We start from the raw sequence: 16,424 nt of genomic DNA, 5'->3' as shown, positions 1-16,424 counted from the left end.
CTAGTAATGGAGAACTGGTTATATAAATTGTGCAGCGTGGGGCTCTTGTCTCAGGGTTGTAAGTTGAGCCCCCATGTTGGGTGTAGGAATTACTTTAATAAAAGATATATATATTTTTTTAAGTTTATGTATGTATTTTGAGAGGGAGAGAGCCAGGGAGGGGCAGAGAGAGAGAGGGGGAGAGAGAATCCCAAGCGGGCTCTGCACTCTTAGCACAGAGCCTGACATGGGGCTCGAACCCACAAACTTTGAGATCATGACCTAAGCCGAAACCAGGAGTTGGACACTCACTGAGCCACTCAGGCACTCCTTCCCCCAAAATAAAGTCTTTTTAAAAGAGAAAAAAATTAATCTGTCACACAGTGGAATGTTGCTTTCTGAAGCTAAGACGATACCTCTCAGTGTCGGGGAAAGGAGGCAGAGTTGGCCTTAAAAGTGTCTTCAGAGACTTTATGACGTCATTCCCATGCCCCACCTTCTGAGTTTTTAATTTAATCATATCAATGGTGCTTGGATGTACACGGGTTACTCTAATTACAAGTGGCCTGACTTTACAATACCAAGCTAAAATAACTTTTTTTTTTTTTTAACATTTATTTCCTTTTGAGGAGGGGGAAGGGGCAGAGAGAGGGAGACAGGATCCAAAACAGGCTCTGCACTTCCAGCAGAGAGCTCGATGTGGGGCTTGAATTCACGAAACTGAGAACCGTGAGTTTGTGCCCTGAGCTGAAGACGCTCAACCGACTGAGCCATGCAGGCGCCCCGCCCCTAAAATAATATCTTATGTCCTTAGTTTTACAGAATAAGCTTTTTAGGGAAAATAGACTTTTCTCAAAATACAGATTTAAGTTAACTTGATAATCAGTTTTTAGATCTCTTTAGTAAGAAGTACAGGTTAACTGAGTGAAAAGTCTCCCTTCTCTATATGACCAGCCATCCAGTAGCTCTCTCTGGAGGTCACGTTCATCTCTTAAAGGTAGTTGATTCAGGATGAACAGATAGGTTTATCAGAGAGGCTAAATGTGCTATTTCTTGTCAGAATTGCAATTTTGAGAAACAGAACCCCTCAGAAGCTTTTTCGCCAGATGTGGTCAGCGTGCTAACTCCTGCTGGCCCCGGCCTGCTGCTGGCGCTGGCTCGGAGCCTGCCGCCGAGCCCCTGCGCCAGCCGCGCCGCGGGTCTGGGGCCTGCAGCTCCCGGGTGTCCATCTCGGGGTTGGTTTCTGTTAGAAGAGGAGCACAGATGTCATTGTCACAGTTGTAAACCATTGTTGATCCAGGATACGTGCTGATTTTTCTTTTCCTTATTTGAGGGAATGTGTGTGTGAGGGGGGAACAGGGCAGAGGGGGGAGAGCGTTTTAAGTAGGCTGCACACTCAGTGCAGGTCAGTGCAGGACCCGATGGGCAGCTGGATCTCCCCGCCCCGGGACCGGGACCTGAGCCAAAATCAGGAGTCAGATGCTCAACCCACTGAGCCACCCAGACGCCCCTTGTTCTGCTTTATTTAGTAACTTACATTTTTGTGTACCTCACCCAGTGTTTTGTTAAGAGGCTCCATTGTCGGCAGTAACTCTGTTAGATAGGCCAGCCATTTACTGAAGTCTCATGTTATTTGCCAGAATTAATGGAGGGAACGTCATCTGGTGCTGACAGAGGGGCCGGACTCCCTGCAGGTGCCCTGTTGGGGGACAGCTGACCACAAACTCAGAACGTGTGTTTACTTTTAATTAAAACGTTTATCAAATATATTAAAGATAACATGCATTTAAGTTCTATTTTAAACCATTTTTGTTATGTAAGGGGTGTGTGTGTCCCCCTCTCTTTCTGTCTCTCACCCCCCAGTCTCTCTCTCTCTCTCTCTCTCAAAATAATAAACACCGGGGCGCCTGGGTGGCTCAGTCGGTTAAGCCTCCGACTTCGGCTCAGGTCATATCTCATGTTTGTGGGTTCGAGCCCCGCATCAGGCTCTGTGCTGACAGCTAGCTCAGAGCCTGGAGCCTGAGTGCAGCTTGGTCTCAAGGTTGTGGGTTCGAGCCCCATGTTGGATATAGAGATTACTTAAAAATCTTTAAAACATTATTTATATATTTTTTACATAAGTGGGGAGAGGGGAGGAGGGAGAGAGACTCTCTAGCAGACTCTATACTCAGCACAGAGCCTGATGATGCAGGGCTTGATCCCACCACCCTGGAATCATGACCTGACTTGAAATCAAGAGTCAGATGCTCAACTGCCTGAGTCACCCAGGCACTCCAAAAATTTAAAAAATATTAAAAAAAAATTTTTTTTAATTAATGTTTTATTCATTTTTGATACAGAGAGAGACAGAGCATGAGAGGGGGAGGGGCAGAGAGAGAAGGAGACACAGAACCCGAAGCAGGCTCCAGGCTCTGAGCTAGCTGTCAGCACAGAGCCTGATGCGGGGCTGGAATCCACGAACATGAGATCTGACCTGAGCCGAAGTCAGAGACTTAACCGACTGAGCCACCCAGGCGCCCCCAAAAAATATTTTTTTAAGTTTATTTGAGAAAGAAAGCACAAGCATCCATGAGCAGTGGAGGGGCAGGGAGAGAGAATCCCAGACAGGCTCCGTGCTCCATCTCACAAACCAGGAGATCGTGGCCTGAGTCAAAATCAACGGTCAGACACTCAACTGAATGAACCGCCCAGATATTCCTCAAAAATATCTTTAAAAATGTGTGTGTGAGTTATTTTTATAAACCTTTATCCTTAGGAAGTAATTAGAAATATAGGCAAACATCGATAAACAAATATGTTTGTGGTAGGATTGTTTATAAGATTGGAAAATTGGACACAGAGCTCATGTCATAGAATGCCCTTGAAACTATAAAATCTATTTAATGAGCTTAAAATTTCTATGACGTTATGAGCAAGACAAAGGGACAAAATTGTGCATACTAGAGAGTTCACCTGTAGATTTTTATTTTACATATTTTATTTTTTAAGAATCTCATTGAACACCTACTGCTTAATTAGAGAATTAGTAGACCTGATTTTAAAATAGAGTGTACCCTTAGGGCGCCTGGATGGCTCAGTCGGTTGAGTGTCCGCGATCGATTTCGGTTCAGGTCATGATCTCACGGTTAGTGGGTTCGAGCCCCGCGTTGGCCTCTGTGCAGACAGCTAGTTCAGAGCCTGGAGCCTGCTTCAGATTCCGTGTCTCCTTCTCTCTCTGACCCTCCCCTGCTCATGCTGTCTGTCTGTCTCTCTCTCAAAAATAAATAAAACATTAAAAAAAAAACTTAAAATAGAGTGTACCCTTCCCTCCCTGGAGACAGTCCCTTAATACTGCTTTGAAATGTAGGGAAGCAGGGGCGTCGAGCTGGCTCATTTGGTTAATCATCCAACTCCTGGTTTTGGCTCAGGTCCTAATCTCTTGGTCCTGAGATCAAGCCCTGCATCAGGCTCCACACTGTCTGTGAAGCCTGCTTGGGATTCTCTGTCCCTCTTTCTCTCTGCCTCTCACCCCCACGTGCATGTACACAGTCTCTGTCTCTCAAAATGCAAGGAAGCAAAGACTTCAAAAGCAACTTGCTTGCTTTTTTTTTTTTTTTAATTTAAATAATCTCTATACCCGATGTCTGGCTTGAACTCAACCCTGAGATCAAGAGTTGCATGCTCCTCTGACTGATCCAGCCAGGTGCCTCAACAGGGACAGCTTGCTTGCTAACTGCCACAGTTGACCCTGGTTGGTTAGATTTTTAGCTAACTGTTTAAGAGCATTTGCTGGAAGCCTGTGTCACTGCCAGTTCAAGGGTTGGCTGTGGGTCAGAATTCTGAGGCTCTTCTGGCAAAAAGGTGGTAGGAAGTCCTCTTCCAGCTTCTAACAGTTTAAAGTTATGATTAAATGGATTATTTTTCTCCAAAAAAAAAAAAGATCCCACAAAGGTTGATTTACCAGGAAATATTTTTTAACTTTATTGTGGAGAATATCAAATATCAAAAGTAGATGTAATCGTATACGGTTTCTTGCACCCATCGCTCACTCAGCCTTGGGAATAGTGAGGTCGTGGCCAGCTGTGTTTCGTCTTGCCCCAACTTACAAATCTCCAAACCGCACATGTCCCATCGTTTTATCTGTTAATATTTCAGTATTGCTGTTGCCATGTGTGCCAAGATCTAGTATTGTACTTAGTGGTAACAGAATCCACTTGGCATGTTGTAAAAAATGTGGCAAGGAAGAGGGCTCCGGGCTGGCACAGTCGGTGAAGCATCTGATTCTCAGTTTCATTTCAGGTCATGATCTCGTGGTTTCGTGAATTCTAGGCCCGCATCCGGCTGTGCGCTGGCGGTGCAGAGCCGGCTTGGGACTTTCTCGCCCCCGCTCCCCCCCCCCCTCCTTCCCCTACTCACGCTTTCTCAAAATAAATAAACTTAGAAAAATTTTGATAGATGATAAAAATTAAAATGTGGTAAGGAAGAGTTCTAAAGATACAGAAGTGAGCAGAATATTATAATGAAATTTCTGGGTACTGTCTCCCAGTTGTCCGTGATTATTAATATGAAGATTCTTGGTTCATCTTTATTCTTGTGTTTCCCCACTGATTTTTTTAAAGATTTTATTTATTTTTTAAATGTTTATATATTTTTTTAGAGAGCTAGAAAGAGAGTGGGCAGGGAAGGGGCAGAGAGAGGGGGACGAATCCCAAGCAGGCTCCACGCTGTCAGCACATAGCCTGATCTGGGGCTCAAACTCACGAACACATCATGACCTGAACCGAAACCAAGAATTGGATGCTTAACCGACTGAGCCAACCAAGCGCCCATAAGATTTTATTTATTTGATTTCAGGCTCTGAGCTGTTAGAACAGAGCCCAACACAGGGCTCGAACCCACGAAGTGCAAGATCATGTATGGCCTCAGCCAAAGTCAGATCCTTATCCAGCTGAGCCACATAGGCACCCCAAAATTTTATTTTTTAAGTAATCTCTACCCCCAGTGTGGGGCTGGCACCCACAAGCCCAAGATCAAGGGTCGCACATTCCACCGACTGAGAGAGCCAGGTGCCCCCCACTGGATTATTTTATAGTAACTACTAGATACAGAATTTTCATTTGTAAATACCACAAGAGTGTATCTAGAAGTTGAAGACTTTTTTAAAAATGATCATTTTAAAAACTAATTTCTTACCATTTGAATGTGTTCAGATAGCTTCAAAAAGGATTCTTTTACAGTTTTATTTGTTTGACTCAGAATTCAGAATAAATAATAAACATGAGGGTGCTTAGTGTTTTTACATCTTTTTGTAAGTCTTTTTAAATCTATTTGTTTGAAGAAATTAATTTTTTAAAGTCTCTTATTCTGGACTTTGACGATTGTAACATCATGATTTTTTTTAACATACTTTCCTTTGTCTTTGAAATTCCTGTCTCTTAGGACTTAGATCTGGGGTTTGATAATCAGACTTAAGTTCCGTGCCTAGAAGATTTCAGAGGCGGAGCTTTGAGCTTCCTGTGGCCTCGCCTCAGCCTCAGCCGGCTCCGTGTCCCCCGCAGTGTGTCCCCGGCAGCGTCCCGCAGCCTTTGGCCTGACGCCTGAGGCTCAGTTGAGGATTGTTGCCTCGGTCCCGTCTTTCACTGAGGGCGGCGTCTCTCGGCGATATAAAAACACGTAGAACTCTCGTAGAGATCAAAACTTACGGAAGGTTCACTGCCAAGCCTTTGTCCTGGTCACTTCTCTCCCCTGGCTGCCTCTAGAAGTGACCTGTTGAGTGTCTTCTGTTTCCTTTAAAGATTTGGCAGGTGCCTGAGGCGGAGACGATGTCAGTGTTGCTTTTTTTCTTTTTTTAAACAAGCAATAGTCTATTAATACACTTATTCTATCCCTACCATCTTTTTTTTTTTTTAAACTTTTGACTGTATCTTTGTATAGAGTTCCTTACTCCTTTTCGTGGCTATGGAGTATTCCAAAGGGTGGATATGTCCATTAACGAGCAGTCCCCTGTTGGTGTTCATGGTGCTGATCACACGTCGGCGTTGTGTACATGTATCCGGGAGAGACGCCTACGTGCAGAAGTGTGGGTCAGGAGGGTATCTTCCATTCTCATGGTGCCACCATGTTCTCCAGAGGGACGCCTGCTCCCGCCAGCGGTGCAGAGGAGCTCCCGATTCCACATCTTTGCTAACAGGGAGTGACCACATTTGGGGCACTTTGCCAGTCAGAGGTATAAATAGATATATTTGTGATCCTTATGTGGTTGTCATAATAGTATTTCTTTGTGTAGGTATTTTCTGCCTAGACCCTCAGCTTGAGCTTGAGTGGAACCTCTGGGGCTTATCTGGGGGAAGGGGCTTCCCTGTCCTCGCCATAGGCTCCTAGCCTGACACGCCAGCGCCAGGCCTTGACTTCTTGGAAGTGTTTTACCCAGAAATTCCCTAGGGAAGGGCATATAATATATTTGCTTCTCGGTTATCTCTATAAATAACATTTCAAGTTTCTCAACTTGAACACTGGCAAATAGCAATATTAACACGATAAATTCACCTGTGAAAATGTTACAGAGCAGTGCATGTCTTTAGTGTACACATACTGAAATAAACAAAAATACTTTTTTAATTCGTTAGAGATAGTTAACTTTTTCCCCAAATGGTCCTGTATTTTTTTAAATATTTTTATTTTTGAGAGACAGCGTGAGCAGGGGAGGGTCAGAGAGAGGGAGACACAGAATCTGAAGCAGGCTCCAGGCTCTGAGCTAGCAGTCAGTGCAGAACCCGACGCGGGACTCGAACCCACGAACTGTGAGATCATGACCTGAGCCGAAGTCGGACACTTAACCTACTGAGCCACCCAGGCGCCCCTGTCCTGTATTTTTAAAAAGATTTTTTAGAAGTTTATTTATTTCCAGAGTGAGAATGGTAGTGCATGCATTCAATGGGGGAGGGACCGAGTTGGGGGAGAGAGAGGATCCCCGGGAGGCTCCACACTGTTGGTGCGGAGCCCGACCCAGGGCTCCATCTCATGACTTCGAGACCATGACCGGAGCCAGGTGCCCTTGTCTTGCCTTTTGATGTTTTATTTCACAAGTTTCCAAAACTACACACCATATCAACTAAATTTCCAAGCTGTCTTTAACATACCAAATGAGACCAGTTCTGGTTATACCTACTTTTTTCTAGATCCACACAACAGTATAATAGTTAGGGGCACCTCGGTGGCTCAGTTGGTTATGTGTCTGGCTTCCGCTCAGGTCATGATCTCACAGTTTGTGGGTTCAAGCCCCACGTCGGGCTTTGTGCTCACAGCTAGCTCAGAGCCTGGAGCTGCTTCGGATTCTCTGTCTCCTCTCTCTGACCCTCCCCTGCTCGTGCTCTCTCTCTCTGTCTCTTAAAAATAAAAAACATTTAAAAAATTTAAAAAACCCAGTATAATAGTTATATTTGCAGTCAGATATTCTGGATTAGAATCCCTTTGTGACCCTGGGCAAGTTATTTTAACTTTTTCTATTCATCTGTGAACTGGGCTGGTTCCACTTCAGAGTTTGCAGATTGGGTGCAGGGATATTGGCACTGTGCTCATTGTGCCGCTCCTGAGCTGCGGAGGGTGGGTGACTTCAATGGCAGGTTGTGATTAGGACTTAATTTTTAGACTTGAATTTTTTTTTTTTTTTTGAGAAAATTCATTTAAACCATCTCTTTAATCTTTGATATATTTTAGGAATCTGAAATTGGCAAGCACTTTGAAGAGAAGAAGCAGTAGAACAAAGCACCATCTTTTAAAGAATGTGGCAGTTAAAGGATGTCTCTGTGGTCTGCCTATTTTGGGTTGTGAAGTTCACCATTTAGTTTTTAGCTTATCAGACATCTGAGTCTGTACTAATTCGGGTTCTGCTGAAGCTGCTTTAATCGGTCACGGCGCTCGTAGGGTTGTCATAGATGTCTGTTTCCTGTTTTAGCCCGATGTCTCAGGTGGAGATTGCTCTGTTTGGGTGTATAACAGGTGCGACACCACACACGTGACACCTCCGTGTGGGTGAGCCTGAGGCATTTCAGGGTGGTCTCCTGGGACCCATTATCCCATGTGAGCATAGGTGGCGTGTGACTCGTACCAGCTTGCTGGCACTTGGGTCCCTGTCAGCAGAGTCGGTCAGCTCTATGTCTTTCTGGGACGTATAGTGCATGGAGACAAACAAATACCAATCATTTGCTTTCCTGATTGTTAGATTCAAATGTAGCAAAATATCAGGGAATATTTAGATGGTCAAGAGAGGAAAGAGGTCCTGAATTCCAGAATCATGGAGTGAAATTGGGAATGGGCCTCAGTGGATGGTTTTGCTTTAACCTTCTCCAGCACCCTGGGTGGGGCCTTGGCACCCATCACAGAACCTCTTCTCTGTCTCCATCTACTTCCAAGTAAACATTTGTTTGGAAAGAGTATTTAAGATTTCTGGAGGAGACACTGACGACACCCCCCCGCCCAGGTCGCTCCTCTCCACTCCAGTGTTGCACTCATCCTTGTGCCGGCCTGCTCTCCCCTGGCCGTCTTTGGGCAGAGGGACATGGATTCTTGGTCTGTTGGCCTTTCTTCTGCTTTCTAGGATCTCTCCCCAAAGTTTGTTCTCCTGTATTTTTTGGTGATAGTTCACATGGTCTAGTCGTGTCATTCTAGACTGTTGCTGTCCTACTTAACACAGTGCCGACATTTTGTAAATGGACTTGTGGGTGTGGTTTAGGAGCTGCTGCTAATGACTGGTGATGGCCCGACGTCCCTGTTGGTGTGTTTAGGCTGGGACCTTTGACCGGTCATGGCAGAGTAACTGCCTAAAAGCTACAGGTTGGCTTACTAATCTGTTTTAGTGTTTCCCACCACCTCTTCAGAGTGAGCAGTTAGATATCTAGAGTTTCTTTTTCTTTTTCTCTTCGGGTAAGTAGTGAAAGTTTTCCTGCTACTTTAGACCGTAGGCGATAACCAACTGTGCTCGCAGCTCTCAGTAATATTTGTTCTATTGTTTTGTTTTGAGGTGGAAGGGGGAGCTCTGCCCTCAGAACATGAGGGGTAATATTTACGTGGCTCACACAGACCAGTGAGTACATCATCTGCACCCCCACAGCTCACCAGCAGAGGGCCTCTGATGATAGTCTCAGTCCAGCCTTCCTGCCCCTCAGCGAACACTGTTAATTATGGCCAAGTGTTTTAATTTTTTTAAGAATTCCTGGAAATGATATTGAGGGATGGGGGTCCTTTTACAAATTTTAGAAATAAGCAGATCAGATGAGAAGACCATGCTTCTGAATAATCACTTGGTTTAACAAAGCCCCTTGGTTTAATGTGATTATGGACGTGCTGGCTTTAGTGTAGTTTAAGATCTTCCCACTGAACTTACAGGCTTTTAAGAAACCAGCCCAGGAGTGTATGTCCTGTTGAACACATGGGTTCCAAGGCCCTACATGTAACTGACCATGGCTTCTACTTCTCCTGAGCTAGGCGATGGATCACTTGGAGTCCTTTATTGCCGAGTGTGACCGGAGAACTGAGCTTGCCAAGAAGCGGCTGGCAGAGACACAGGAGGAGATCAGTGCAGAAGTTTCTGCGAAGGTATGTCTGGGAGACTTTGTCCTCGAGTTGGTACAAATCAGTGTCTTGTAAAAACCAGCCTGCCAAGGCCAACAGCTTGCCATTAGCATTGATCGTGTGTCTTTGGGGTGGACAGTGCTCGCTGCCTCGGTCCTTCTCGGTAAGGAGAGAAGGCTGTCAGCAAGCTGTCAGCCCCCAGGAGCTATTTACTGTCTCTGTCCCTCCCCCTCCTGTCCGTTAACGTTTGTCTTTTACTATCACCCCATAAAACAGGAAATGGGAAAGTTAGTTGGGAAGTGGTCAGACGGTGGATAAAGAAGGCAGACCGTTGTGTGCCTGGCCTATCTGCTCGTCCCTCTTCTGTCCCCTCCTTCAGCAGCACTCAGCCTCCGTGTGCCCTTTACTCGCAGCTTCGTGAAGGCGTCACTTAAGAGTGCCTGCAGGTGCTGGCTGGACCAGAGGTGCTACTTTATTTGTCAGATTAAATCCCAGATGATTAGGCATTTTGCTTACAGTACAGATTTATACCTTTAAAGCTGGATGTTTTATGGCCTTTCCTCAGAAGATTGAGTTGTGGTAGGTAGATGTGAGAAGAGACAGCCCAGAAAATGAGCACCGTGATGACCCTGGCCACCACCTTGGAAGTGACAGGCATGCTTCGGCTCTTACAGGGATTTAGTTTAGTTTAAGGTCAGATTTAAAGTCAGGACCACAGCAGTGCTGGAGAGCATGTCAAAATTGTCATAGTTTGCATGTATTCCGATGAGGACCTTGGCTATTCTTTCTAATTTTGGTGGAACAGAACAGAAGAGCATCAAGAGAACCACTCACCTTCTCTGTTCCAGCCTTTTGGGTTTTGATGTCTGCTAACCTGATTGTTTCTTTCTTTAGGCAGAAAAAGTACATGAGTTGAATGAAGAAATAGGAAAGCTTCTTGCTAAAGCTGAGCAGCTGGGAGCTGAAGGAAATGTTGATGAATCCCAGAAAATTCTTATGGAAGTGGAAAAAGTCCGTGCAAAGAAAAAAGAAGCTGAGGTTGGTGGGAAAATGCCTTTAAGAAAGAGGAAACTTAGTAACCCCAGAAAGGTTCACCATTTGGGCTAAAATTAAACCAATTTTTTTAATATTGGGAAGAAGTTGGGAACAGGATGGTATATGGATCAGATTGTAGGATTTAGAGTCTGCACACACTTGGGCTTGTGCTTTTGCTGTGACCCTTGTGTGACACCAGACCAGTCCCTTGCCAGCTCCACGCAGCATGACACGCGTACGCAGAGTGCAGTCCTGAGAGGGACGAGTCCCCAGAATGGTCTTTTTTTTTTATGTTCATTTATTTAGAGAGAGAGAGAGAGAGAGGAAGGGCTCGAGCACAAGCAGGGAGGGACAGCGAGTCCCAGCTGCGCGCTGTGCCTTAAGCGCACAGTCTGGTGTGGCCTTGATCCTGCAGGCGTGAGCTTGTGATCTGAGCCGGGACCTGAGCCGGGATCGGGAGTAGCACACTGAGCGGCAGGCACCCCACGCGTTGCCACCTCTCTCGTCCTCAGGCTCCAGGGCGGCTGTGGTGGCCCCTCCGCTGGCACGAGCATGTCAGGCTTGTAGTAGAGATTGTCATGAAGAACGAAGCCGGGTGTCCTTGGCGGCAGTGCGTGTCCTGTAGGGAGCACCTGTGCAGATTGAGGGTGGCATCCAAGCGTCGGTGGCTGGGGTGGCAGCTCAGGACGCCCTGGCGGAGAACGCGAGTCACGGACTCGGCGTCTGTATCACGGACCGCTGTGTTCTTAGAGCGTTGTGTGCAGTGCCTGTGCCCAGGCTGAGTCCTTCCCCCAGGCGACAGCTCGGGCGGCCTTTGAGAGTGGTGGGCGCCGTAGGGTCGGAGGGAGGCGAGGGCGGGCCAGACACTTGCTGGGGTAAGCAAGTCCCAGCAGCCCCTTGCCGTGAAGACAGTGCTGGAGTCAGGAGGGGGTGTGGACAGAAGAGTAGGAACAGATGGATCAGTTTCATTCTGAGGAATTGAGGCACTTAGAGGTAATGGGGCTTGGGGGCGCCTGGGTGACTCAGTCAGATGAGTGTTCGACTCTCGATTTTGACTCACGTGGTAATCCCAGGGTTGTGAGATCGAGCCCTATGCCAGGCATTATATTGGGCATCGAGCTTGCTTGAGATTGTCCATCTGTCTCTCAGAAAATAAAAATTAGAAGAAATAAAAGAATTCTTTTTTTTTTTAATTTTTTTAACATTTTTATTTATTATTGAGAGACAGAGAGATAGAGCATGAGTGGGGCAGAGAGAGGGGAGACAGAATCTGAAGGAGGTTCCAGGCTCTGAGCTGTCAGCACAGAGCCTGATGTGGGGCTCGAACTCACAAACTGTGAGATCATGACCTGAGCCAAAGTCAGATGCTCAACTGACTGAGCCACCCAGGCGCCCCAAGAATTCTTTAAAAAAGAAAGAAGAAATGGGGTCTGAGTTTGAGAGTGACTTCGTGTTGCCAAGGGTCTTCAGGTAGTGTGATGTGGTCCTGGGAGTCTCCTTAGCAGAGACCCGCAGACTGAGTGGTGGGGCCGGGTAGAGGTGAGCACTGTCACTGAGGGTGCCCCTAGGAGGCAGCACCACTTCCTTAAAACCACTGGGCAAGACAGGCGGTGTTGGGCATGTCTAGGCAGTGCTGGTACGGCACCCGTGGGGTCCTTTCTGCTTTTAGGAGCAGACAAGGGTGAGTGTGTTCAGTAGTCTCGAGAAATCATACAGAGAGATCCCGCGTACCCTCTCTCCGGTTTCCCCCAGTGGTACATGTTGAAGAACCGCACACAATATCACGAAGGATATTGGTTGTCAGACGTCCTTCACCACTGAGGTCCCTCCCACAGTCCTTCTGTCGCCGCACCCGCTTCCCTGACCCCTGGCACCCATCTGTCCTCTGTCTCTGTCTTCTGGTTATCTCAAGAATCTTACATAGATAAGAGCCATACAGTACGTAACCTTTAATGTTTTTAAAATTTAGTTTTGAGAGACAGTGTGAGCAGGGGAGGGTCAGAGAGAGACGGAGACACAGAATTTGATGACAGGTTCCAGGCTCTGAGCTAGTTGTCAGCACAGAGCCTGACGTGGGGCCTGAACCCACGAACTGGGAGATCATGACCTGAGCCAAAGTTGGATGCTCAGCCGACTTAGCCACCTAGGCACCCTGCCTGACTTATGTTAATTTCCATTTGTTAGGGAATTTTGATGTCTGAATTAATTGAAGATCCCTTTATTTTTTTTGTTAACTTTTTTTTTATTTTTTGAGAGAGAGAGACAGCGTGAGCAGGGGAGAGTCAGAGAGAGAAGGACACAGGATCTGAAGACAGGCTCCAGGCTCTGAGCTGTCAGCACAGAGCTCGATGCAGGGCTCGAATCCACGAACTGTGAGATCATGACCTGAGCCAAAGTCGGACGTTTAACCGACTGAGCCACCCAGGCGTCCCAGGGAGAGCCCTTTAAAGAAGGGTCAGTGACTGTTGGAATGCATTTCATAAACCCGGGTTTGGAAGGAGTGTCTTAGCTTTGGCACAAGCAGCAGGAGCCATGTCCCTTTTTCTTTTTTTCCCCCTTTTTTCCCCTTCTGTGTTTCATGCATTCCACCTGGAAGCTGAGGGAGTTGCTCCTTAGGAGAGGACTCGGACTGGAGTGGCTGCACTGGGCCGTGTGTTTTGCTCTATTCTATCCTGCGCTTTCTTCTTTGAAGAGAAGGTCTAACGTATTTATCCTTCCAAATTTTAGCTTTTTGGGGCTGCATTGGCATACACTTTTCTGGACATGGGACACAGTCTCCATGAGTGGCTCTCGTATGTTTTGCTGGTTTATTTGGTTTTTGTGCTTTTTTTTCTTTGAAGGCCCTTCTTGAAGATTCTCCCTTCTTGCTTCGAGGGACCTCCTAGAGGCCCTCTGTGCGTAGCCAAAACCTGCCTTCCCTGCTGACCTCACACCAGCATCCTGCTTGTCTGAGAGGCTGGCATGTTCTTACTGTTTGGAAATCATGACTGTTAGTTCATTTTGTAAATAAATGATGAAAATTGCCTGATCACACATATCTGAGGCTTGTTAAGTGATGTAGTTTTTATTTATTTAAAAGTAATCCCCTGTAGTCCCTTCAAATATATCCATTTTGAGCTTGAATGTTTGGTTGTGGTGCTGGTACCTCACGGTCCTTGGTCTGCTTCCATTGTCCAGGAAGAATACAGAAATTCCATGCCCGCATCCAGTTTTCAACAGCAGAAGCTGCGCGTCTGTGAGGTCTGCTCAGCCTACCTTGGTCTCCATGACAACGACCGTCGCCTTGCAGACCACTTCGGGGGCAAGTTACACTTGGGATTCATTCAGATCCGAGAGAAGCTTGATCAGTTGAGGGTACGTAAACGTGTCGTGTGTCTGGAGAAACCCAAAAAGTTTTGTGACCTCGTATTTCTTGACTTATGTAGAAAACCTGGTGTTTTGATTCAAGAACGTGCTTTGAGTTTTATAGTGAAATATTCCGATTTCATCAGTTTGTTCACCTAAGAGATCTAAGGTCTTAGAATCCAGAAGGACCTTGGGTATTTATTTAGTCTGCACAAACGTGTTTACAGAAAACACACACAGAGTCCTCTCCCCAGGTACAGACGCTCTTGCCCACTTCCAGCCGTAACTTCCGGTGGGAGGTGGAAGAGCCAGTAGTCTCGTTTTTCTCCTTGGGCGGGGGTGGATGTGTGGAGAGCGGAGAGGCTACACAGAAGAGCACGCTTCCTGGCCCTGGGCTCCGGGCCTTCTCTGGAGGATGAGAATGTGCCGGGGCGTTTGTGGATAGCGCCGCTCCACCACTCTGCCTCGAGCCTCCTCATTTTCTTGGTTAGGCTCTGGAACGTGCCACGGGTGCAGAACACTCAGAAGGAAGCGTGAGGATGTTTTAGATCCTTTGAGCTGCTTATCAGACGGGTGGGTCCCCCCTGCTGCCTCCGGGGACCGTGGGGAAGGGGTGCTGGGAACTGTGCAGGCCTTCCCTCCAAAACCTCGAGATTCAGTAGAAGGAAAGACACATGGTGCTGACGGGGACCCTGTGGTCATCAGGGTGGAGGGAGCAGGGGGCAGAGCCCTGCCTCTGAGGAAGGGTCGCCAGCAGGTGAGGTGTGAACGCCACGCTGGGGGTGGAGCTGGGGTGCCAGCTACGTTTAGCTCTCGGCTCCCGATAAAAATCTGAGAAGTGACACACTTCATCACACATCTTTTTAAAATTTTTTTATGTTTGTTCATTATTAAGACAGAAACAGAGCATGAGCAGCGGAGAGGTAGAGAGGGAGGGAAACAGAGAATCTGAAGCGGGCTCCAGGCTCTGAGCTGTCAGCCCAGAGCCCGACATGGGGCTCGAACCCACGAACTGTGAGCTCATGACCTGAGCCGAAGCTGGTTGCTTAACCAGCTGAGACACCCAGGCGTCCCTCATCCCACATTTTTAAGTTCAAATTTTTTCCTTACAAGTTTATGGATATGAAAGATGTAAAAATGTGTTCTGTGTAACCAATAGAATATAAAACATTTTGAATGTTTGTTTATTTTTGAAAAATGAAGTGTGAGTGGAGAAGGGGCAGAGACAGAATCTGAAGCAAGTTCCAGGCTCTGAGCTGTCAGCACAGAGGCGGACACGGGGCACAAACCTATGACTTGTAAGATCATGACCTGAGCTGAAGTCGGATGCCTAACTGACTGAGCCCCCCAGGCGCCCCGCCAGTAGATGTCCACTACCGGGGCTGCTAAAAGCATGCTTCTTAGTGCTTAGAAATAGCACTTTTCCATTTCTCCTTTAAATTATATATCTGTGGCACAAAAACAGACACATAGACCAATGGAATAGAATAGAGAACCCAGAACTGGGCCCATAAATGTATGGCCAGTGAATCTTTGACAAAGCAGGAAGAGTATCCAATGGGAAAAAGCCTGCCTCTTTAGCGGGTGGTGCTGGGAGAGCAGGGCAGTAACATGCAGAAGAATGAAACTGGACCACTCTCTCACACCATCCACAAAAAGAAACTCAAAACGGCTGAAGGACCTGAATGTGAGACAGGAAACCATCAAAACCCTCGAGGAGAAAGTGGGAAACAACCTCCTCGACCTCAATCGCAGCAATTTCTTACTCGACACATCCCTACAGGCAAGGGAAATGAAAGCAAAACTGAACTGTTGGGCCCTCATCAAGATGAAAAGCTTCTGCTCTGCAAAGGAAACAATCAAGAAAACTAATAGGCAGTCTTTGGAATGGGAAAAGATATTTGCAAATAACGTGTCAGATAAAGGGCTAGTATCCAAAATGTACAAGGAACTCACCAAACTCCACACCCGAAAAACAAATAACCCAGTGAAGAAATGGGGCAGAAGACCTGAATAGACACTTCTCCAAAGAGGACATCCAGGGGCACCCGGGTGGCTCAGTCGGTTGAGCGTCCGTCTTCGGCTCAGGTCATGATCTCACGGTTCGTGGGTTCGAGCTTCGTGTTGACAGATAGCTCGGAGCCTGGGAACCTGGAGTCTGTCTTCGGATTCTGTGTCTTCCTCTCTCTCTGATCCTTCCCTGCTCGCATTGTCTGTCTCTGTCTCAAAAATAAATAAAAAGGGGCGCCTGGGTGGCTCAGTTGGTTAAGCCTCCGACTTCGGCTCAGGTCAGATCTCACGTTCGTGGGTTCGAGCCCCGCGTCAGGCTCAGTGCTGACTGCTAGCTCAGAGCCTGGAGCCTGTTTCCAGATCTGTGTCTCCTTCTCTCTCTGCCCCTCCCCCTCTCATGCTCTGCCTCTCTCTGTATCAAAAATAAATAAAAAACATTAAAAAAGAATAAAAAGATACTATTAAAAAATAAATAAAACATTGAACAACAACCAAAAAAAAAAAAA

The 16,424-nt window shown here is 46.7% G+C and overlaps 1 protein-coding gene across 8 annotated transcripts in view; it reads left to right on the top strand.

Moving 5' to 3' along the window:
- LUC7L (LUC7 like) overlaps positions 1–16,424 on the top strand; it is a 35,502-nt gene that overhangs the window by 11,587 nt on the left and 7,491 nt on the right. For 5 of the 8 annotated variants that reach the window (XM_029946114.1, XM_029946112.1, XM_029946115.1 and 2 more), the window contains 3 exons: positions 9,442–9,552; positions 10,423–10,566; positions 13,741–13,917. In XM_029946114.1, coding sequence (XP_029801974.1) covers positions 9,442–9,552; positions 10,423–10,566; positions 13,741–13,917 — 432 coding nt within the window. Of the gene's footprint in view, positions 1–694; positions 1,712–7,674; positions 9,041–9,441; positions 9,553–10,422; positions 10,567–13,740; positions 13,918–16,424 lie in introns of those variants that run through there. The other 3 variants (XM_029946110.1, XM_029946109.1, XM_029946111.1) reach the window with 3 other exon arrangements.

Source organism: Suricata suricatta, chromosome 8 (genome assembly GCF_006229205.1).
Source record: "Suricata suricatta isolate VVHF042 chromosome 8, meerkat_22Aug2017_6uvM2_HiC, whole genome shotgun sequence".
Lineage (NCBI taxonomy): Eukaryota > Metazoa > Chordata > Mammalia > Carnivora > Herpestidae > Suricata > Suricata suricatta.
Note: the sequence above shows the minus strand (reverse complement) of the source record. Positions and strands in the feature narration are given on the sequence as shown.